Consider the following 15,507-nt stretch of genomic DNA (forward strand, 5'->3'; position numbering starts at 1 on the left):
GTCAGAGGACTTGGGAGTCCCCGTAGTGGAGAATTCAACAAGGAGACGCCGATACCCAGCCAACTTGACTTTCAAGTCATCCTGGTCAGTGATTTTGAAAAGCTAAAGCTCATGGTCAAGATTAATACGACGAGTCCTATCTCGAGCCGCATAACGGTCAGTCAAGTGTGCCCATCACTCTGACGCTAAGTCAAAATGCTAAAGCTGAGAATGAAACTCAGGCAATAAGCCCTGCATCAACTCGACAATGGCGGAGGCATTCCTAGCCTTCCATAAGCGGACAACCTCGTATGGAACAAATGCGGGATCGGGTTAGGGTTCCAACCCCTGCACTAGATCCCATAGGTTCTGTGAATCAATGGCATGTCTCATCAAATTCGACCAAGTAGTAAAGTTTGACCTGTTAAAACGAGTCTGGTCATTAAATGCATTCTTGGCAGAAGATGAGCTAGAACCATGAGATATCGGGTGGGTGGAGTAAGATGATGGTGGAAAAGATGGTGAAGGTGAGAGTGTCTAATAAGAGTAAGAAGGAGGGGGAAGAGGTGGGTAGACAGAAGTAGGCTGTGAGTGTCCAATGAGTGCCGATTTATGCGGAGGCACTGGAACATGAATGTTTCCCTAAGGTGCCGGTGTAGGTGGAGGCACTGGGACACAGTAGCCTTGTCCAAAGTGAGGCTGGGACACAGCATTATGACCAGAAGGTCCACTAGGCAATGCCATGGGGGCGAATTGTGAAGGCAACTGATCCACACTCAGGAAAGACTGAGTGGGATACCCAGGCTGCAATGATTCGGAAAGTGTGTATGAGGTAGGTGGAACACCACCCGGTTGAGGGAAGGATGAGGTCCTAAAGGATGTGTCTATGTTTCCATAACCCCCCAGTGTGATGTGCGGTGTGACATGAGGTGTCTGAAATGGAAATGTAAATGGTGTAAATGGAAATAGTGAAGCAACGGAAGAATGTGGTGGGATGAGTGGGTTTTGAAAGTGAGGTATATGAGGTACAGATTTTTTTTGTTCATTTTTATCATTTAAAGACTGAAAATGAAACTGTGAAGATGATGATACACCATGTAATGAAGTGAAAGGAACACCAAATTCATTCTGATTATGTAAAGTAGACGAAAAATAAGGAATGACAGAAGAAGAGTTACTTGGCTTTTTCTTATAATCCCCGCGACGTGTGTTAACATACAAAAATTGGTCCTCTAGAGAACCTTTTTCGTAGTCAATAGACTGGACTCTTTCTTTCACATGATCTCTACCAGTATATTGCAAAACAGAAGAGGTAAAATAAGGCACAAAAGACGAATCAAAAATACCTTGCACTGGAGAGCACGGAAGAGTCTAAAAAAATGGAATATATTCCGGATCTTGCTCTCCAAGAGGGAGGCCCATCCCTGATGGAGGTCTCAACGGCCCTGCAACATCATCAGCCTTACGCGCAACATCTGAAAAGTGAAATCCATGCATACCTTCATTTAGAAGCTTTTCTTGAAGGACAATCCTTTGGTCAAGTTTCTCAATCTTCGGAACTTTGAGAAGCAAGCTGATCGGCCCACTCTCGCTGGGTTCTCAACATAGGCTGATCTGGAGACTGAATCGGTATTGATCTGTTCGAAGTCATTTGAACCTACTGTTGTTCTTGCTTATTGTGAAGAGCTTTCACATCAAAGGCCTAGGTTTCTCAGAGAGTACCAGGCTCTAATACCATGTAAAGAAAAATACCCTAATACAGAAACATAAACAAAAACCGTACGACAAAGCACAGACTCATAAAAAGAACATAGTTAGGGTTAGAATTAGAGTAACTCAAAGACAATGAACACAATGAATAAATGAAATGATATAACTACTAATAATACGATGCTCATGCAGCAAATACACTATGCAGTGAATGAATACTAAACCTCGAACTCCTCTATCTCTAGGATCAGAGCAGGGGTAATGAGCTGGAGAGTGTGTCATACTCCGAACGGATCCCGAATCGCAGCAAGGCAGCCTCCGGATGTCGAACACCAGCAAACACAGCAGTGAGAAGCTGGATGATACAGACAGCAGTGAGGAGAGAGAAAGACTGAAACCGCAAGCAAGACGGCCTACAGGAGAGAGAAAGACTAAAAACAGAGCCTGCAGGAGAGAGAAAGACTGAAAACGTAGACAGGACAGCCTGCAGGAGAGAGAAAGATTGCAGCGACTACAGACAGGAGAGAGAAAACTGTCAGGGCGGCAGCTGGAGCCTGCAAACGCAACAGTTTGCTGGCGTGGCAGGATGTACGACAGCAGTGCAGATGAACAGCAATCAGTCGCCAGGCAGAAACAGCAGCAATCAGCGTGTGGAGAGCTGGAAACAGGCGCCAAACTGTAGGGAACAGTGATGGACAGCAAGGGCTGAGATGTCCTCCGTGACCGGGGTGTGGGCAGCAAGCTGGTAACACCTGAAACCTACAAAAACGAGATTGTAAAAGAGTGGAGGGCTGGCTGCCAATTTATAGAAAATTAGGGTTCTAGATCCTCTCCCACTTAACTTTCTCGATCCGCTCCCTGTTTTAGGGTTTTGGCTAAAATAAGCCTAAAATAAGCATGTTTTGGGGCTATTTAAGTGGCTAAGTGCATTTCTTAGCACAACACCAGGTCCCAGATGACTTCAGCAAATCTAGCAGGGGACAACTATTGGCAGCTTCCCCTAAAGAATAATCCCACAGGTGGGATACAAGTTCTCTCAGGTTGGGCGTTGTTTTCTTGCCAAGTATGTTGATGGAAATCCTCCTCTTTTGTTGGCAGAATTGTGAGTTCTCATGCATCCTATAGCATTGCTCAGATCTAATCTAAGGCTGTTCAGATAGCCCCGATCAGGATAACTGCCATGCAGCCTGAATAGTACCACCTGGTTTTTTCAAACAGAATGCACACTTCCCCCCAACTTTGATACAAAGTACCACCTTTTTTTTAATGAGACATGAATTCATGGATCTGTCTTTTGCTTTAGTTGGGGTAGCCCTATGGCTGTTCTACTTCCTGGACTTGTCTTTTTCATCTTCTTTCTAAGTATTGCCATTGAATAAGCTTGATGATCCATATCTGAAGTGAGAGCATTTTAATCCAGCTATTTTCATCTAGCAGTTCACATGGTGCGTCTTCATCAAGAGGTTATTTTAGATTCTAGATATCCCCTTCTAAATGAGAGAGAACATGGATGCTCAAGCCCATACCTTGATTCTCAAAACTACTACTTGGTGAGTGTATTCAAACATGACATGGAGATTGTTAAGACTTTGATTCTTCTTCAAATAGTAATTATCATTGTATTGTATTAGATCACCCCTGATCTGAGAGAGGGTATTAGCAGTATAGTCAGCTCATGAGTGAGTTTGGGCATGTGGTTTAAGGGCCAGACACTGTAGTGATTTTAGGCATTTTCTTACTATCATTATTTATGGTGATTCTGGATTTATTGCTGACCAACCAGCATTTAATGCTATCGAACCTGATCACATTTGCGGCATATTTTTGTTCTATTTCTTCAAGCTCCCTCCTCCACAGTCATTCATTCATCATCTGCAAATTCCAATGCAAGTCTTGTTTTAGAAAGGGAGCCGGTGCCAATGCCCATGCAACCAGTGACTCCCTATTGTAAACAACTATTTTGTGTTTGGTACTCCATTTGCCGAGCATATCTCTAATTCTCCCTTCACAGTGTTCTCTTAGTGTCAATTATGGCTTACCATCAACTCTCATCCTTCTATGGACCCAATGAACCACAGGTATCTACCTCTAAGACCATTTCAAGTTCTTTATCTGAGCGCTCTTCTATTTTCTCTTTTCTACCATGTTGTGCAGTCTATTATGGCAGTCTTCTACCACTTCCCTCGCTAACCACCTCTAATACGGCCCTCAGTTGAGCTAAAAATGCATTAGCCTGACTCGAACAACCCCAAAACACGCTTAATAAATGAAGAAACCTTCTTATTTTAAAAAGAAACACAATCGTAAAGAGTTACTATGTCCCACATGCAAAACCCTAATTTGGGTGCGCCAAACTTTCTATGAATAGGCATGCAGCCCACCACTCTCCCTTAATCTCATTTTTGTAGGTATCAGGAGCCGTATCTCTACTGCCCACACCTCATTCGCAGAGGACATTGCGGTTAAAGCTTCCCTCGGCCATCTACTACCATCTGGCCCCTAATTCCAACCTTCACCACCCATCTACAATTGTCACCTAGTACCTTGGAGCTGTCACCCTAATCTTCGGTCTCATAGGCCACCTTGGCCTTTCGTAGACGTTTATATAACTTTCTTTCTTTCTTTCTCCACAGGCTGCATTTACAATTTCTGGCTGCCATTTTGATCTTCTCTCTCCTCCATAGGCTGTGTTTGCACCTAACAACTATCGCCCAGTTTTTCTCTCCTCAGGTACCTACGTTTTTACTCTCTCTCTCCTACATTGCCATCTACATCAGATTCAATCTTCCTCAATTGTGTTTGCTGGTGTTCGACACTCAGAGGCTGCCTTTGCTACGATTCAGGATCCATTCGAAGTACAACACACTCTTATAATTCATAACCTCTGCCTTGATCCCAAAGATATGAGAGTTCGAGGTTCAGTATTCACTGCATAGTGTGTTTGCTGCATGAGCACTGTATATTCATTATTCATTCACTTTATTATTCATTGTGTTCACTGTCTCTAAGTTATCCTAACCCTAACTATATTTTGTGTTTATCAATCTATGCTTTGTCATACGATTGGTTTTGTGTTTTTGCATTTAGAGCATTTCTTCATATGGTATCATAGCTAGGCACTCTGAGAGAAATCTTGGCCTTTGATCAAAAAGCTCATTCACAAAAGCAAGAACAACAAAAGGATCAGATGACTTTCAAAACATTTACTACACCGCTCCAATCTCCACAGCCAAACATGGACAAAAACGATCACGAGTTCTCAACTTCAACATTCAACATAGCATCTAAGCATTGGGCACACTTGACTGTTTGGATGATGAGCTTCAAAATTTCAAAATCACAAACAAGGATGACTTGAAAGTCAAGTTGGCTAAGTATCGACGTCTCCTCGCCAAGTTCTCAACCACTAGGGCTCCTAAGTCCTCTGACGATCAGGTTACCCTGTTTTGTAACAAGCTACCAAGAAAATATTTTCATTTTATGCAGCAGGTGATTTCACAACCTCACATGTCCACATCTTATGAGTTTTGAGTGTCAACTATTACGTTACGCAAGGGTGTTTAATCAATTTCATAACATGTCCTCGATAGAGAGGGCTCTCGTTGCCTCTTCCGAAAGGGGGCCACAGGGCAAGGGCAAACAAAACTCAAATCAAAATCAAAATCACAATAGGGCTAGTGAATCCTAAGGGAACACTCAATCTACACTTAAACCAAGATGGCAAAATGTACCTAAAAGAATAGGTATTGTCAACATTGTCAAAAGGCTGGCCATTATGATTAGTGTCGCACCCCAATCAAGTAACCCCCAACAGGGAAAACAAGGTGGTGGCAACCCTAAGCAAGGACAGTGGCGAGGCCAGACCCACACTGCCACCGGTCAATCATCACAGTCGGCAAACTACTCAACTCCAAAGGGTTTGTCTGACCAGTCTGCAAAGGCCCACGTCTTCTCCTTAGAGGCATCGGATGCAAGTCCCGTTCACATCTGCGAGTTACCTCTTGATGAGATACCTGCAGAGGTCCACTCGTCACACCCAAGCACTTCAGCACTTGTTTGGCCTATGGACAATGAAGCTACTCATCACATGACTCCTAGAGCAAACATTTTCATTTCCCAAGCCGCTACAGCTGGGAGCGTCCACGTAGGAAACAACTCCTCGGTTAAGATTCCGACCCAAGATTGTGTCAATTTTCCCACTAACCTGGGTCCAAATCTCGCTTCACCAGATGATGTCTATCATGTCCCCCAGCTTGGGATGAACTTCTTGTCTATTCAGCAACTTTGCCACTTGGCGCAAGCAATTTTGTTCAGCGCGACCACAATCGAGGTCCCTGACTCTCAGACTAGTTTAGTAATTGCTCGAGGCAAGGCACAGCCTAATGGCCTTTACCACATTACACACTCTCTTACCAAGCCAACTGTCAATGATTCAGAGTTCCATCGCTTCCAAGCTTTGGCCACCACACGAGAACCCACAAACTCTAAGCATCTTTGGCATTCTCACTTAGGACATCTTGGCTACGACTCTCTTTATGAGTTGTCGTGTCAAGGGATGGTTGAGGGCCTTCCACACCTAAAACTATCTCGAGAGGTCTGTAAAGCCTGTCAGCATAAACAGCATCATACACCCTTTCCTCAGAAGTCTATCACTTGTACTGCGGAACCCCTTAGGCTCATTCATGTAGATCTTTGTGGTTCCACATCCACTACCGCCTTAAATGACGCACTACTTTTTTATACTGGATGATTTCTCTAGATACATGTGGGTGTACTTCCTAAAGCACAAGTCCGATGCTTTCACTTATTTGAGTGCTTGGGTGTTGTTGGTCCATAACCAAGCTGGTCGTCGTCTAAATACTATGAGGAGTGAATCTGGTAGCAAGTTTATCTCCCATGAGTTCTCTAAGTTTCTACAGGAGCAAGGCATTGCACACCAACTCACCTCTACCAACTCCCCCGCACAGAATGGAGTCACAAAATGTAGGAACCGAATAGTCTTAAATATGGCATACTCTATGTTGTTCGCAGCTGAGCTCCCTAAGCACCTTTGAATCGAGGCTGTTAACACTTCAATGTACATCCTCAATCGATATCAGGCTGCGGTGGTCCCTAAAAAGACTTTGTACGAGGCATTTTTTGGCTCTCAGTCTGTTATTTCTCACTTCAAAGTTTTCGATGGTCGTGCTTATATGCACACTCCTCGTGACAAAAATAGGAAAGCTTACCCCTCAAGCAAATCTCTTAACCTTTGTGGGCTATTTTTGTGAAGCAAAAGCCTATCGTTTGTTCGTTCCTTGGACGAACAAGGTGATTGTTGGGAGGGATGTCATCTTTGATGAGAGGGACATCGTGCAATCTTTTACATTGGACTCTATTAGATGTCCTATTTGTCATGCCTTGTCATCTCCTGCTTGTGAGCCTCAATCTAAGTCAAACAAGGACTTTTGGAGCTCTGATAGGTCTATCATGTATTTTAATGGGGGAGGCTACTCATTCTAGAGTGACTATCTGGGTGCAATGTTTTCCATGGGCAATTTCTACATTTCCTAGACTGTCCACACCTGCCAAACCAAGGCATGTCTCGTCCAAACACAATTTATGTGGGTGTTTCTCTTGCAGGATATCAAAGATGTCTTATTACCAGTTCTTTGTTGACTCAAAGGATGAGGTCTTTGTCATCCCTCTCCTCCCCATTCTCATTGTTTACAGCTGATTACATTGCACATTCTCAACCAGACAATTGGCAAGAGGCTCTCCAGGAGCCTCTGTGGCATGAGGCTATGAAGAAGGAACTAGATAGTATTGATTTAAATGGGACTTGACATTGGTGGATCGTCCTCATCACAAGCCGGTCATCGAGATGAAGTGGATTTTTAGGACCAAAGCTAAAGGCTGATGGTACTTTAGACAAATACAAGGCTTGCCTTGTAGTGCAAGGTTTCAAGCAAAAGCACAACATTGACTACGAAGAAACCTTTGCACCTACTGCTTGGGTAACATCATTCCATCTATTGGTTGCACTCGCCACTCACCATAATTAGCCGATCTTTAAAATGGACGTTAAAAGTGCCTTTCTGAACGGTTATTTGGAGGAGGAAGTCTATGTGGAGCAGCCTCCCAGCTTTTCTTCCACTAACCGGACTGACAAGGTATTTCGCTTGCGGAAGGCTCTTTATGGGCCGAAGCAAGCGCCGAGGTCTTGGTTCCACATGATAGACAAGTTCTTACCAACTTACGGATAACATTCTACCCCCTATGATCCAAATCTGTGTGCGCGCACCACTAGCGCAAGGGTCAACTATATCCTACTTTATATCAATGACATATTACTTACTGGCTTAGATTCTGCAGCTCTAACAGAAATTAAGGCATAGTTTTGCTCTACATTTGAGATGACCGCCGACTTAGGTTTGTTGTCTAATTTCTGAGGGATAGAGATTATTAGATCCAAGGGAAGTATCTTTATATCACAGCAGAAGTACACCCTACAGCTAGTGAAACAGTATTGTATTGATCAGACATGGCTAGTGGCCACACTTCTAGATCCCACTATTCGTTCTGGACAGGGATACCTCGAATCAGCCTTTTGATGCTCACATCTATCGTTTGGTTGTAGAAAAATTAATCTAGTTGATTTATACTAGACCAGATCTTGCATTCTCAATTAGTTTGCTTAATTAGTATTTTAATTTAATGCACCTTGAATGTCTCATTCGATTGCTTTGTCTTCGTGTGTTAAGATATTTAAGGTGTACCTATAATTAAGGACTAACTTTTGGTCATGGTTTATGCTTACAAGGATATGCTACTTCTAATTGCGTGGGAGATCCTAACACCCAATGTTCCCATAGAGGCTACCTCTAAACCTTGGGCACAGCACCCATCTCTTGGGCTAGTCATAAGCAGAAGACGATGGCGGCTTCCACAGTCGATACAAAGTCTCCAGCTCTCTTCAATAGTACTACAAAGGCCATCCATCTGAGGAACTTGCTGGCTATCCTATATTTTCCTTCTGAGTCGCCTACAGTTGTGTGTTGTGGCAACCAGAGTGCCTCTGTAGTCTTAATAGGCCATTGGGCAGCCGATGCACACCCTTCATCCAATGCTCTGGTTGCTTTGGGGTGGGATGCCTTGGGGTAAAAGATCTTTCTCGTGGCACCGTTGTTGGGCCTGGGAGGGGGTGTTGAGCTAAAAATGCATTAGCTTTACTTAAACAACCCAAAAACTTGCTTAATTAATGAAGAAGCCTAGTTTATTTAAAAGAAGCGCAATCTTAGAGAGTTTCTGTGTCCCATAAGCACAAACCCACTTGGGAGGGCCCAAACTTTCTATAAATACGTATCCTGCCCTCCATTCAGTCTATAATCTCATTTTTGCAGATTTCAAGTGTTTCAGCTTGCTGCCCACACCCCGTTCACAAAGAACATCTCAGCCGAGGCTGTCCATTGCTGTCTACATCAACTAGCGCTTGATTTGTAGCCCTCTTCTCGCAATTTGGAGCTAACCCTAGCCAAGTGACTATTGTTCTTGCACAGACCTGCTGTCGTACTGCCTGCCACGTCATCTGCAGTCTGCGTTTGGCAGTGTTCTCTCTCCTCCAACCGTCGCCCACCTTCTGCACGATGTCTAGCCTGCTTTTGACAATTTTCTCTCCTGCAAGCTATCCTGCCTTGCGTTCTTAGTCTTTCTCTCTCTTGCAAGCTGTCTTGCCTGCATTTTTAGTCTCTCTCTCCTATAGCTTGCATTTTTGTTTTTCTCTCCCCTCACCTACATTTTGTCTCTCTCCTGCTACCTGTGTTTTTAGTCTTTCTCTCTCCTGCAGCCTGCGTTTTTAGTTTTTCTCTTTCCTCACTGTTGTCTGCATTAGATCCAACTTCTCACTACTGCGTTTGCTAGTGTTTGACATCCGAAGGCTGCCTTGCTGCAATTCGGGATCCGTTTAGAGTACAACACACTCTCCAGCTCATTACCCCTACAGGAGTTCGAGGTTCAGTATTCATTCACTACATAGTATGATTACTACATGAGCATTGTATATTCAGCAGTTATACCACTTCAGTTATTTTTTGTGTTCGTTGTCTTTGAGTTACCCTAACCCTAACTATGTTCTTTGATCAGTCTATGCTTTGTCGTACGATTGTTATTTGTGTTTCTGTGTCAAAGTATTTCTTTACACTCTCCTCTACTTCTTTCGATTTACGGGGAGAGGGTGCTTCCCTCTTACTTCTTCCAATTTGAGAGGGAGCGGTTTTCTTCTCTTGATAGTGACAGTGATGATGCCTACAGTTTTTCACTTTCAAACATTTATTTATTATGCATTCATATTATGGACATTTATAACTTTATCCACACTGTCAAGATGACATGATTGTAAAAGAGTGCGTGGACAAGTAAACAATTCCCTTGCGAGGATATTATCCAAGTAGCACCATTGCATCGCATTCTGCATGAGTATGAATCCTTGCATCTTCCCATGCATTGGCATTCTGTTCGTGTAAACATGTATTCATGAGCATTTGTCCCTTTTTTGTCACTCTTGGAGCGGTCAACTCCAGATCCACCATACTCGTGGCATTGCACATGGTAGTCTCCAAGGGCAATTTTTTCCTATGCTTGCATGCCGGCTTTGCCTGTCTTGCTTGTTTACCCACCTTGTCTTTCTCTCCACATATTCTCCATATGATTGGCACATACATACCCTTAATAATCCCTAAGCACTTACCCTAGTAATGTGTGAGATTGTTTTGCTTGTTTTATGAAGATAGTGAGGCTATCCATCCTTCTTTTCTTGTACTTCAGGGCACAGTGACTCACTAGTATGAAAATTGATTTGAAACCATCACTTAATGCTAAATCTTTTGAACAAATTACACCAAAAGCTCTCTTTTATTTTTTATTTTTTTATTTTTTAAAACACACATACACACACAAGTCCATTGTTGATTCCATCCATCTTTGTAGGATTTGATAGGCCTTTCGGTAGTTGACGCACACCCTTAGTCCAATGCCCTAGCCTCTTTGGGGTGATCACTTAGGCTCCCTTTGGTAAGATAATCATCACCTCTGTAGTCTTAGTAGGTCACTGGATAGCCGACGTGCACCCTTTGCCCTATGCCCTAGCTACTTTGGGATGGGACGCCTTGGAGTAAGAAAAAATATTATATTAAGGGCTTATTTCCCATGGCTCAGTTTTGGGCCTGAGAGGGGATGCTGAGCTAAAAATGCATTAGCTTGACTTAAATAACCCCAAAATATGCTTAATTAATGAAAAAACCTTCTTATTTTAAAAAGAAACGCGTACTTGGAGAGAGACTATTCCACATGCAAAACCCTAATTTGAGTGCCCCAAACTTTTTGTAAATAGACATGTAGCCCACCACTCTTCCTTTATCTCATTTTTGCAGGTTTCAAGAGCCATATCTCTATTGTTAGACAGATCATAGCCTGCACAGTCAGTCGGACTGTGCAGTCGGACTGCCACGTGGCAGTCCGACTGTCTGCAACCCAATCGGCTGCATTTAATGCAGCCGACTTGTTTCCAGGCTGCGCCCTGTTTCTGGCGCCCCAGTTCGTGGCAGTTTTCGACTATTTAATAGTCGACACTTTCAGCAATCTGTGCACTTCCTCTCTGACGCAGATTACAGACCGATGACGCGCAGTCTCTGCCTCTGTTCACAGATTTCAGACAGCAGACAGTGCAGACTGCAGCAGACTTCGAGGTGGACAGCAGGTCGCATCGTCGAGGTGGAGACACGCAGTCCAGCGCACTGCGCCCGTGTATATCTTTGTATTCAGCATTCTTTATACAGCAGATCTTCATCGTCCACTGTCTCTTTCTCTCCCTTCTCTCTCTGCGTTTTCTCTCTCTCAGTCCTACGCTTCCGCACCGCTGCACTCTGACATCTATTGCCCACCCCGTTCATAGAGGACATCGCAGTCATAGCTTCCCCCAACTATCTGCTACTATCTGGCACTTGATTCCAACCTTCACCACATGTCTCCAGCTGTCGCTTAGTACCTTGGAGTTATCCCTTGCAGTTTATCTACTGTGTTTAATACTAACGTCAGCATCTAGTGCTATCACCAGCAGTCTAGAGCTATTGCCCTAATCTTCTCTCTCCTCCATGTGTTGCGTTTACAGTTTCTGGCTACCACCCTTATCTTCTCTCTCCTCCAGAAGCTGTGTTTGCACTTAACAGATTTCTCTCCTCAAGTACTTGCATTTTTAGTCTTTCTCTCTCTTGCACCATCGTCTGCATTATGTTGAATCTTCCTCGACCACATTTGCCCGTGTTCGACACTTCAAGGCTACCTTTGCTGCAATTTGGGAACCCTTTGGAGTATGATACACTCTATAGCTCATAACCTCTACCGTGATCCCAGAGATACAAGAGTTCGAGATATAGTATTCACTACATAGTGTGTTTGCTAGATGAGCACTCTATATTCATTATTTACTCACTTTATTATTCATTGTGTTCACTGTCTTTGAGTTTCCCTAACCTTAACTGTATTCTGTGTTTATCGGTCTATACTTTGTCATACGATTGGTTTTGTGTTTTTTGCGTTTAGGGCATTTCTTCACACCCCCTTCCACTAGTCGTCCAGTCCCCTGACGACAATTGCTACGTGGTCTACAACTATTGCCTAGCCTCCCATTGCTATCTCTGCAATCATCTTCAGATAGTTACATTGCTACATATACCAATTCCAACCCCGAAGATTGCTACATACCAACTTTCAGCCTACTGCCCCTCCATTTCCAACATAGGCCTAATTTGTGTTTGCATCGATGGTTATTGCACTCAAGATCCATCTCTAGTGGATAATGCACATTAACACCTCCCCCAACAACCCACTTCCGTGAGAGCCACCAGATGTTGGGCAACTCTACCCTTGAGCATTCCGTACACTCTCTCATTCATTTACAACATTGATTTATTCACTTTAGGGTTCTCTTTCTTCTCTATTTGTATTCATGCTTTTGCTTTTTGTGTTTTGCATTTAGAGTTTGTGTTCATTACGTACTGTCTGAGTTAGTGTTTCAACGGTGTTCGTACATTCTATGTTTTCTCTTTGGAGTCTGTGCAAACCCTAGCATATCTTCACACATGTGACCATTTGATCACTTGGATTGTGAACAATGGAGCTACATATCACATAAACCCACTTGATGACTTGTCCATCTCCCCAACCCCTGCAACAACTGAGATCCAGACATGTCACATATGGGAACAACTTCTCAGCCAAGATTCAAGGCATTGGTCATGTCAAGTCTAATACTAGCAAAGGCCCTAATCTCACTTCATTGGATGGTGTCTACCACGTCCTCTAGCTTGGGGTAAATAGTCGATCCGTCCATCAGCATTGCCGATTGAAGCGAGCAGTCTTTTTCACGGTGACCACAGCCAAGGTAGTTGATACCAAGATTGGCTTAGTGATTGCTCATGGTGAGGTACAAGAAAATGGCCTCTTTCTGAGGATGCAGTCTCTGGTGCTTAAATGATACCACTCTCTTGGTTGATATGCATGAGATAGTCCACAAACTCACTGCAAATGCAAGGGAGACAATGCAACTTTATTGCTTAAACGATCCCACCCACCTGGTTGATATGCATTCTAGACCCTGCAGTTCTAAAGAAGATAAAAATGTCATTTTGGTTGATCTGCATTCTAGACCCTGCAGTTCTCGAGAAGATAAAAATCTCACAGATTCCATGCTGAGCAATTGTCTGCTTGAAATACAACACGATTCCGTGACTCCATATGTGCAAATTGTTGAAAGATTTGACTGATGTCGTTCTAACGAGAACTAAGCAGGTGCCTTTACTTGATATCCAGGCATTGTCAGAGACAGCACGATTCCGAGGAGCTCACCTGTTCAATGGGGAGGGTGAAACAGCCGATGGCGATGGCCGCGAGCAGAAAGAACAGGAGGACCATACGGCAGACCGTTCCCAGAGAGGCCACCATTGGAGCGGGCCTCCGCCAATGCCAGGCCTTTGAGGCCTTGCCTCCAATGTGCTTGGCGTAGCTGCGGGCCCTGAGGCCGCGGTTGACCTTGTGTTTCTTGATGATGTCCGGCAGGTTCACATCCTCCTCCCTCTCGGCAAATGCAGCGGCAGGCGACGACGGGAACAAGGCCGAGGCGTTGGCGATGGCGTCTTGATCCCTCCACTCATCGCAGCGCAGAAGCAGCGCAGCTCCTCCTTGAGGCATGCATACACGGACGACTTTGTCTCTTTTTCTGTCTTCTTCTTCTTCTTCTTCCCAGTCACAATGCCGCAAAAGCTTTTTTTATATCGGGAGAAGGAAAGACTCAATAGGTCAAAAAACCAGCCAATCCAAGACAATACAAGGAGAGCTGATTTGTGTGACTTGTCCTGTTAACACGAGCAGTTTTTTATACCCTCAAAGGAAAGACAATAGGTTAAGCAAGAGCCATGTTCCCCCATGTCACAAGTTCCCACCCATATGTGCTAATACAAGGAGAGTTCATTAGTGTTACACATCGCGCTAATCGCACCCCATGTTCAGGAAAAACTAAGGTCTGATATCAAACGAGTTGTCGAATTTTTAATAAAACTTAGAGAACAAGGTTTAAACCCTTAACCTTCTTAAATTTTTGGGTATATAAATGGAAAATATATGTAATTTGATTCGCGCCAAAAAAAAAAAAAAACTCTCCAAGATTTTGAGTTAAAAGTTTTTTGTATCTACTACCAAAAATGTTTCCGTGAACACTGGCTATAGTACAAGGAGAGTTCTCGCACAAATGATGATATGGTGTTATTGTAGGTTTGAATCTTGCTAAGTTGTTACAAATTAAAGTGTGACGTAGAGTACATGTAAGCATCGCCTTTCAGATATTTAGGGATTGTGTATTTCATTAGAGGGGCTTAGCACATCAAGACAACGCTTTGCCTCTCACAATTACTATTGTGATAGGTGCAAAATTCACTCATCAAAAGGAAGCCTTCTTCCTCAAAACTTTTGCATTTTTTGGTGTGATTACAATTCCATTTGTTGAGTTTCAAGAATTGTGCTAAATTGTTTAAATAGAGGCACCATGCAAAGAGGCCTCTTACCTCGTGAATTCCCGTACTCAATTATAGCTTTCAAATCTTACTCGAAAGTGCAATCAGCTTTAGCATGTGGATTGATTATAAAGATTTGACCTCTTTCTTATTTTGCGGGGGGGGGGGAGGGGGGGGTGCGGGAGGCGGGATAATTGATGTCAATTACCTTGATGTAATTGCATTCGGCAAATTATTGGGACCACTTACCACCATGAAAGCATACACTCTTACAAGTAGAGCTCATAGGGTAATCTAATCATGCAAGCCTTAACTACATCTTACAAAATGGTTTTGAATATTGATTTTTTTATAAAGCATTATGAAACAGGTCTTTGACCTTGTCTTGTTCTGCCTCCATTGTCAAAGCATGTAAGGTTGAAGATCTACCATAGGGGTAAGAGACAAAAGGTTGCAAAGATTTTGAGCCCACGAATAGGATGAAAGAAACACAATATAAAGATTAGATGAATCCAAAGACAATGATCGAGGCACAATCCAATGTCCTTATATTACATGTAACTTAGCAAAGCCATCTTAGTACATCCATATAATATGCCCAAATCCTAGGCATGAAGACACACTTGGGATAATAGCCCAAAACACACTTTGAGACTATGAGTTAGATATTCTCTGACATACAGAAATATCTGCATTGTACATAAATCAAAATCAATGACATGCACCTTGTAAAGTAAATGATTGGTATCATCACCCAAAAGTGCTATCATCCATCAAA

The 15,507-nt window shown here is 43.3% G+C and overlaps 1 protein-coding gene across 1 annotated transcript in view; it reads right to left on the reverse strand.

Annotated features, from left to right (window-relative positions):
- LOC148033093 (uncharacterized) overlaps positions 1-14,013 on the reverse strand; it is a 28,717-nt gene extending 14,704 nt beyond the window's left edge. The window contains exon 1 of the mRNA XM_087683821.1: positions 13,570-14,013. Coding sequence (XP_087539947.1) covers positions 13,570-13,911 — 342 coding nt within the window. The 5' untranslated portion in view covers positions 13,912-14,013. The remainder of the gene's footprint in view (positions 1-13,569) is intronic.
- Positions 14,014-15,507: the final 1,494 nt, after the last annotated feature.

The sequence above is a fragment of the Lygodium microphyllum genome, chromosome 8 (assembly GCF_053477565.2).
Source record: "Lygodium microphyllum isolate KBCC chromosome 8, Lygodium_microphyllum_v1.1.10, whole genome shotgun sequence".
NCBI classification, from domain to species: domain Eukaryota; kingdom Viridiplantae; phylum Streptophyta; class Polypodiopsida; order Schizaeales; family Lygodiaceae; genus Lygodium; species Lygodium microphyllum.